This window comes from Pholis gunnellus (genome assembly GCF_910591455.1).
Source record: "Pholis gunnellus genome assembly, chromosome: 15".
Taxonomy (NCBI): domain Eukaryota; kingdom Metazoa; phylum Chordata; class Actinopteri; order Perciformes; family Pholidae; genus Pholis; species Pholis gunnellus.
The window spans coordinates 20,614,141-20,622,400 of record NC_136542.1 but is presented as its reverse complement, the minus strand read 5'-3'; the positions used below and the strand labels follow the sequence as shown (position 1 = coordinate 20,622,400).

Genomic DNA, 8,260 nt, shown 5'->3' with positions numbered 1-8,260 from the left:
TATTGTGACACTTCTATTCACCACTAAGGGTGCTACAAATTCTACTACTTCTACTTCTTAATACTGTAATTCTCCACATGAGCAAAGGTTTCAAGCGCTCCGGGCAAGACACTTTTGCGCTCCCCGTACAAAGAAGAAGCTCTGACTCACAGGTGGTTTAGCCTAAACTTATAACTAGTTGTGTTATGAAATGGATAAGTCCATTGAATATTGTGTAACAACAAATAGGTGCAGGACCGACACCTTGAGAATCCCCTCAGCAGGCAGAACTCCCACAGGAGGAAGACTCCCACACACACAGGGGCCTCTACCCTAGCGTGTGTGTGCGCGAAGATGATCCGTCCCTGTGCAGGACAAGGTCAAATCCTCATCGGAGAGGATAAAGAAAGAGGGAAATGTTAGAACAGGGCTCACAACCACCGAGACGAGAGATACGTATTCTGATCCCTGACTTTGTGTCTGATGTTAGGGATACTTAATCTTTGATGGTGTTCTGTGAAACCATATATCTATGCATTATATGTTCTGATGCTTGACTTAATAAATTGTTAATACTTTTAGACCGTCTGTCATCTGTTGTTCATCAAAGTAATTCCAATTCAAACGATCTGCGCGGGGTCCTTCTAGAGGTGTAGTCTTTTGGAGTCAGATTATACAGTGGGCTCTTTGCCCGAGGTGGAATCCCCAACAATATAAAGCCAAAGTTTATGGCTGTTAAGTCCCATTAATACAAATATATATATACATAATCAATCAAGTTGTTGTCTTTTAATAGCTTTGCTTAGTTACACTGACATTCTGTGACTGTTCTTCAGTTTTGTGGGGTTCACCAGAGCTTTGTGTACATTATATAGCCCAAACCTGAATGCTCTGCTATACCAAATTGTGAGAAAACAGAAAATCCAGAAAAAAGTATTTCCTATATTTTAAATACAAAATACATGTATTTTATTACATTTTCTGGCACCAGTATTTTGTATTTTGTTGTAATACATTTATTTGGGGGTATTTTGTATTTTGTATCAAAATACATTTTGATGTATTTTTGCCCATCTCTGCGCCCGCTCAGCTCGGCAGCTGCCGAACGAGTGCCGCTCAGGTGCCGAACAGTGCTGCTCAGTGCCGCTCACCTGCCACAGTTGTGGCACCTGACTGACACAGTTCCGACACCTGCCACTGGGGTGCCAGTGCCACAAGAAGGATCTCGCTGTCTCTCCGACCAGGACCGAACTGCACACATGTAAATTCACTCCGGACCTATAGGTGGCAGTAATGCAGCTACTCACTCACCACCACCGAAGAAGCTGAAGAATCGCACGTGCAACCCACTGTCAACATGGGGAAAAGGAGTCAGACTAAGCAGCTTCTCACTAATTTAACAAAAAAACAGAAGAAACACTTGAAGGAATTTGGGGAGGAGCATCCATTTCATGATGTGTAAGCAGTGCAGCGAACTTCGGGCAGTTTTACATTTATAGTTAAGCTACTTTTATGTTAGCCAACTAGCTAAATTGCCTTTAGACGACGGTGGTCACAGTCGAGACAGATTCAGTGGGCTATGTGCTAGCTATATGTATACGTAAACTTAAAAACTTAAAACTATGCTGTTCGAAGGAGCTAAACCTTAACTTCATAGACACGCCCGAAATGTTTTCCCTAAAATGCAATATTTAGGAATGTAGCTGTTTGTTATTCCCAATGTAGCTCTCAATTTCGACTTGTTAAAATGCAAACAACAACGTTACGGCACAACTGAGATGGTCTTCGGAGATGACACGAGAAAATCAAGTAGTCACACAACGTTATTAAATGGATGTTCAACGTGATCCTCTACTGTAGGTAATAACCTATTAACTAGCAAAATGGCCAGGAGCAGTTGCACAGCGTTTACTTACACACGTGCACTAGCCATAGCATATTCATGATATTGACTGTAAACGGGCTTAAGCAAAGTACTTTACAAAATATAAATGGCAGACAACAAATGATACAATTATTAATACCACATTGAGCAAAGGAGCATGGATGCTATCAGTACATCCTAACTCATTGCCTCGTTCTCAGAGTTATGTGTCAATTAGAAAAAGTCACAGAGCTTTAAGTTTTCTCTGTAGAGTCTAACAGTAAACTGTCAACAAGCAGCCCTAGGACCAAGACCTTTGTTTTTTAGTCAACGTTTTGGTCTAATTGACTACATTTCCCCTTCGTTTTTTTTTTGACAGAGTCGGTGCAAGACCTGAAAGAACTGAGATATTGGAACTGGTGAGTAGTGCTGTACAATTCCTCTTGATAGAAATCATAAAGTATAATTCATGCACTAGGAGATCTGTAACTGTCGCTGCACAAGAAGTGTTTGTAGTGGTAGTAACAAGGACCTCCTGTCTTATCAAATATATTTAAACTACAAGTTTGGCCACCCAGTTGCTGATAAACTCCCGTTTTGTAATATTTTACCCATACTAATATTATAATATTACAAATTGAAAGGTGTTTTGTCCTCGCCTCTGTTTCAGCCAGCAAGCCCAGAACAGTCTGACGTTGAGCCTGATGAACTGGAGGACGAGGAGGAGGAACTAGAGCAGAAAACAGCCTATCAGAAGCTTCTTTCTACTCTCAGCCAACCAACCAGTAATGACAAGAGTGAAGAGGAGAGCACTGACGATGAAGACGAAGAAGAGGAGCTTCTTGATGAAGGTGAGTTGTTTATTTCCATCACACCTGAGGACAGTGTAGGCCAACACACTGCAGTCGACTGAATATTGTTGTGCTTTTTTTTGTAGGGGAAAGTGATGGAGTCGGTGATGACAGTGAGCATGGTGATGAAGATGAAGGGGGAGAAGACGAGCCTGAGGATGCAGATGAGGCTGTGACTGAAGCAGTAGACGGGGAGGAGAATGCAGCGGGAGATGAGTTCGTAGACGAGGAGCATGAGACCCAGTTCTGTCTGGAGACCACCTTCACGGACGAAGGAGGACAGGGGGCAGCTGAAAGCCCCGCAGAGCAGGAAGACAGCAAAGGTACTGCTACTACTGCTTCAAAAATTCAGTCATTAGTTTTGTCAGATTTATCACCCTATGCAGGGTAACATTTAAGAGATGCATTTTATGTTCATTCTTTTTCAAAATAGTTGTCTTGCTTGCTCAATTATAAAAGTTAAGGAATACGATTTGACGGAGGAATGTCTTACAGTTTTTTTCTGTATCGGCAGACATGTTTCTACAGCATTTAGACACAGAGCTTGGGGAAGAGGATGTGCAGAAGATAACATCTGGCAGCAAAGCCAAGGCTCAGATCACGGTATTAAATTCAGAGTTTTGCCAAATTGACCAACTTTGACATTTGAATAAATTCTAACTACATTTGATGTGCGTAACTATCTTTGCCTTTCATCATATTTAGTGGCCAAAATTGGGCACTCTACTCTGTACCTTTCCCCTGGAGAAGTTTGGCGGCATCCGCCCACAGAAAGACACAAACCTGCCAGTTTTCCACAAAGTTTTGGGGACCAGCTGCAAGGATCTGAACCAGACCTGCAACCCTAAGGGTCTGGCTGGGGAGATCAGCCCGCTGCAGCTAGAGCTGCTAGCGCTTATGGGCTCCTACAAGGACCTCTACCACCCAGAAACCTGTCCTGTGACCCAGGGCCCTCAGGTCTGCGGTGCATACTGCCTCCACGTGCTCAACCACGTACTGAAGGCCAACTCCCAGGTCCTGGCTCACAACGCACTGCTAAGAGAGCAGAAAACCCAAGCTAAACCTGGAGCTGAGCCGCAGGACGAACCCAGAGACCAAGGACTGACCCGGCCCAAGGTAAACTACTTTTTAACTCTTTCAGTTGCAAATTGTGCCTGTTTTAGTCTCAAATATCAAGAGTACTGCAGTAGGAAATGAAAGTGCACAATTGACCCATCATGACAAGCATTGACAAGATGCATTGTTGATTTTGTAGTCACACATTGTACAACTTACGAAATCATTGAAATTTTGTTTTGGTGTTAAAATGCATTTGTCACAAAATAGTTAAAACATTGGGAAATCATATGCTTTACTTGCTGCACACAAGTCTCTCTGCATGTGTGTGAGTAGAATCAAATATATTTCACCTTGAACATAATCTAGTCCAGCAGTTATGTTGTATGCATGAGTGATCTGAGAGGAACTCCCTAATTGCATTAGTTGATGCTCCACCTTCAACAGAAGCGGCAGTATGGCTCAGTACATTCATGTGTTCTGCTATCATCATTTTTCTTAATGCGTCCACTTAGCCACAAGTGTTCAAAAGCGCAATATTAATTCTCTCTGCTGTAATGATTGTTATAAATATGTCAGGTCCTGATCCTCGTTCCGTTCCGAGGCGGAGCTCTGCGGGTCGTCCAGACGCTCATCAGCCTGCTGGAGACCAAAGGCAAGAAGATAGTGGTCAGCAACAAGAAGAGGTTCAAGGAAGAGTTCGGCGAAGAGGCAGATGACAAGTCGCTCAATCAGCAGAGGCCAGACGATTACAGCGCCATCTTCTCGGGCAACGTGGACGATCACTTCAAGATAGGTACGGTTTAACGAACAGAAGTCAGACAATTTTTGGACAAACCACCAAGTCTTCCCCTCTGAGGCCTTGTCGCTGTCTTCTCTCCTCCCCAGGCGTCTCCATTGTGAGGGGCAGCATACGCCTGTACTCCCCCTTTTATTCATCGGACATCATCATCGCGTCACCGCTGGGCCTGCGTACGGTGCTGGGAGCAGAAGGAGAAAGTAATCGAGACTTTGACTTCCTCTCCTCCATCGATCTGCTGGTGGTGGACCAGGCAGACGTCTTACTCATGCAGAACTGGGAACACGTCTTGGTAAGAACACACATCTGTTCACCGTCACACATTACTGCAGGATGGCATCTCTTCAGCGGTATTGTGTTTTTACTATTGGGAAGGATGTGGCGCCATCTGCTGTTTAACAACAATTGTAGAATTTGATGAATCACAATATGTTATAATTTAGCATTTAGGAAATAGAAGCACTGCTGGAGAACATTGAGCATTTCAGATTTAAGTCTGTCACATTTTAAAACTCAGTTGTAATAAATACTCTATCAATAACAAATCTGTCGAAAGTCAATATGGTTATGGTGTCTGTATAAGTTGATGTTGTATAAAAATGGACATCGTCCACCCCTCTACAGCATGTGATGAAGCACATGAACCTGCAGCCACTGGACTCCCATGGAGTGGACTTCTCCAGGGTGAGGATGTGGAACCTGAACAACTGGGCCAGACACTACCGGCAGACACTGGTGTTCAGCTCCATCCAGGACCCACAGATCACCAATATCCTCACCAAGCACTGCGCCAACTACCGTGGACAGGTACTCATCACAGAAACATTTAACCTGCTCCTGGGACTGAGCATTCAGCACAAACTGTAATTTAGTTAACACTTGACTAAGGCAGAAATTATCTCATAGATTGAGTTAATACTCAGCGGTTGGAGCAGCACCCACACTAAGTTGTTTACTGTAGGCAGCTGGATATCTGAGGAAATTGCTTTTTTATTGTGTAGTTTTTGTTGTTGTTGTTTTTTTAAGTAAATTCCCTGTGTGGTTTCTGTCCCAGATTGCCACTAAGAACATGCCAAAAACGGGTTCCATCTGCCAGGTGCTGGTTCAGCTGCCTCATGTGTTTCAGATGTTCTCCTCTGACAGCTTCATGGACCACGATGCCCGGTAAGGTCTTCCCACATGTGAACCACGTGATGCCATCACAGCCAGACAACGTGTCAACGCTTAAAGATAGACCGGGGGGGTTTAAATGCTTCGGGGAGAATATCACGTTTATGGGCTTTGATATATATTGTTAATAAATATATGCACAATATGACCTTCGGATGTTATCTAAAAGGGTTCAAAATGTATTTTTCATTTGAGTGTTTTTTGTAAAACCCTTGTTTTAATGTTAGTAGCATATTGCTTTTTTACGTGAGTGTCAATATTTAAATTACGGTCCAAATAAAAAACGGATAATAATATATGCAACAGATCATAAGATCTTGAGGAATGTTTGGGTGATCCAAACAAAATGTAAAGTTTTTTTTTATTCTTATCTTCCCATCCTGTCGGTAGGTTTCAGTTCTTTGTAGATAAAGTGCTGCCTCAGTACAGGGACTCGGTTATGTCCCACACTCTGATCTACATCCCGTCTTACTTCGACTACATCCGGTTGCGCAACTACATGAAGAAAGAGGAGATAAACTTCACCAGCATCTGCGAGTATTCCAGCAAGTCAGAGGTGTCCCGAGCCAGACACTTCATCCAAAAAGGGGATAAACAGTTCCTGCTCTTCACTGAACGCTTCCACTTCTACAAGAGGTCAGTACTTTTTAACCCTCCATTGGGTATCCTCACTTGTTTGATGAGCATTCTGGTGATATTTATTCTTGGAATCACTCCCAGGCCAGCCATAGTGAAGCCCTTAAAGGCTGTCTTTATTACCTTTTTTAAGAGTTAACATATCACCAATTGCGATAACGCGAAGGATACAGATATCCCTTTTACAGAGTTCAAAAGTTGGACCTCTCACTTCAGGTTTTTGCAAAGTCAGCATTCAAGCCCTTTGTCTCTGGTTTATTAGTATCACGTGACGGGGTAGTCGTACACTGTAGCTTCTTTATTGTAGTCTGCTGATGATTCAAACATAGAGACGTATTTAGGCTGGAATTGTACTTCAAACGAGAATGTAATTCTTCAAACCTTTCTGAAGGAAGAGCCCAAGAATTTAAAGAGAAAATGTGCCTACCATAGGCAATATTGTTATACAAAATGTTTTTGTATCAGATTGGAGGCTGCTGGGAGACATTACACACTTAACAGTATTTTCGATTGTAGATTTTGCGCGCATGAGGCTGTTTAATGCTTTTTTGTGGAGTTATCAAAATAGTGTATAGCAGTAATCAGCAGTATAAAGTAATAATCACAACTGCTAAAAGATACTGAAAAAGTGTTCCAGATCATATCATGTCTGCTGGTTTATGCTGTTTATGTATGGTATGTCTGTGTAACGGGTGTTAAATGACATATGTGGTATTAGAATGGTCTTAAAAAGTCTTGAATATAAATTGGTGAGCCCGGCAGAAACTCTGACCTTTCACTTCATTTTTCTTTTTTTTAGGTACACCATCAAAGGGATCCAGAACCTGATATTTTATGGATTGCCCTCCTTCCCCCACTTCTACAGTGAGGTGTGTAACATGCTGGCAGCGGGGGGTCGGGGGTCGGAGGCCAGCTGGACCTGCACTGCCCTGTACTCCCGCTACGATGCTCAGAGGTTAGCTTCCATCACAGGAGCCCAGCGAGCAGGACAGATGCTGCACTCCAACAAGACTGTTCACCTCTTTGTCACAGGAGGGGAAGATAAGTCCTGATGGAGGCGGGCAGATAAGAGGGACCACTTTATGAAACCATGAGAGATATCTACTGTACATTATTACGGTAGGAAGACCCTGGGTGTAACTACAAAGATGTTGAATACAGGTCTGTGATCGTGGATTGCCATGTGACACATCGCAGGGTAACTGGTTTGACATAAGCTAAGTGTACCCTTTGGTCAGAATGCTTTCCATTATATTTTGGACAATAAGCACAAGGAAAAACATGTTTATGGGCTTTGATGTGTTGTAGGTGGAAGCCGCCCAGAAACATCAAGCCTCCGAATGAAGAGATCATAAAACATTGTTATATTGTGTTATAAATCTTGGAGGTGATCACTGTGATAAACTGTACAAGCATCAGTCTCTGGTTGCCTGTTTGTTTCCAGATTCATCTTAAAGTATAAATATTAAATTATTCGTATTATTTTCTATTATTTGATAAGCAATCATATTTGTAGCAATACCTGTCCTGAAGGTGCCGAAGTGCTAAAATGATCAACATCAGTTTTTATGATCTTTACTATGGTGGCATACCCAAAATATAAGTGTTTAAAATGAATCATGGGTGTATTTTCTTTGTTTCTTTATATTTTAGGAATTTTAAACCAGAGGAACTTAGAGTTTATAGGGCTAATGCTCTGCCACACAATCCCACAAAAATGTCCTGCAAAATGTTTTGATTAAACATGAAATGCAAAAATACAAATGAAGTGTCTGTGATCAGGTCAGTGATGTATGTATGACTGTGTGATACTAGTGAGGTATTTCAGTTGGCAGTAAAGGGTGAGAGAGTGAGAGGATGTCATAGGTTGGATTTGTTCACTTCTGGGTCCGGCTTACTCAGGTG

At 42.4% G+C, this 8,260-nt stretch overlaps 1 protein-coding gene across 1 annotated transcript; it reads left to right on the top strand.

The window, feature by feature from the left end:
• Positions 1 to 1,314: 1,314 nt before the first annotated feature.
• Positions 1,315 to 8,054, top strand: utp25 (UTP25 small subunit processor component). The gene is made up of 12 exons (XM_079174182.1): positions 1,315 to 1,437; positions 2,223 to 2,262; positions 2,514 to 2,694; positions 2,781 to 3,017; positions 3,209 to 3,297; positions 3,400 to 3,810; positions 4,330 to 4,546; positions 4,639 to 4,841; positions 5,174 to 5,356; positions 5,604 to 5,713; positions 6,110 to 6,355; positions 7,155 to 8,054. Exons 1-12 carry the CDS (start codon positions 1,337 to 1,339, stop codon positions 7,405 to 7,407), a joined length of 2,271 nt encoding a protein of 756 aa, XP_079030308.1. The 5' UTR covers positions 1,315 to 1,336; the 3' UTR covers positions 7,408 to 8,054.
• Positions 8,055 to 8,260: the final 206 nt, after the last annotated feature.

Excerpts from the sequence above, each read along its gene's own strand:
- utp25 (XM_079174182.1), top strand. The coding sequence starts at position 1,337 with ATGGGGAAAAGGAGTCAGACTAAGCAGCTTCTCACTAATTTAACAAAA. Across the intron at positions 2,263-2,513 it reads GAACTGAGATATTGGAACTG|CCAGCAAGCCCAGAACAGTC; the intron begins GTGAGTAGTGCT and ends CCTCTGTTTCAG. Across the intron at positions 3,018-3,208 it reads AGAGCAGGAAGACAGCAAAG|ACATGTTTCTACAGCATTTA; the intron begins GTACTGCTACTA and ends CTGTATCGGCAG.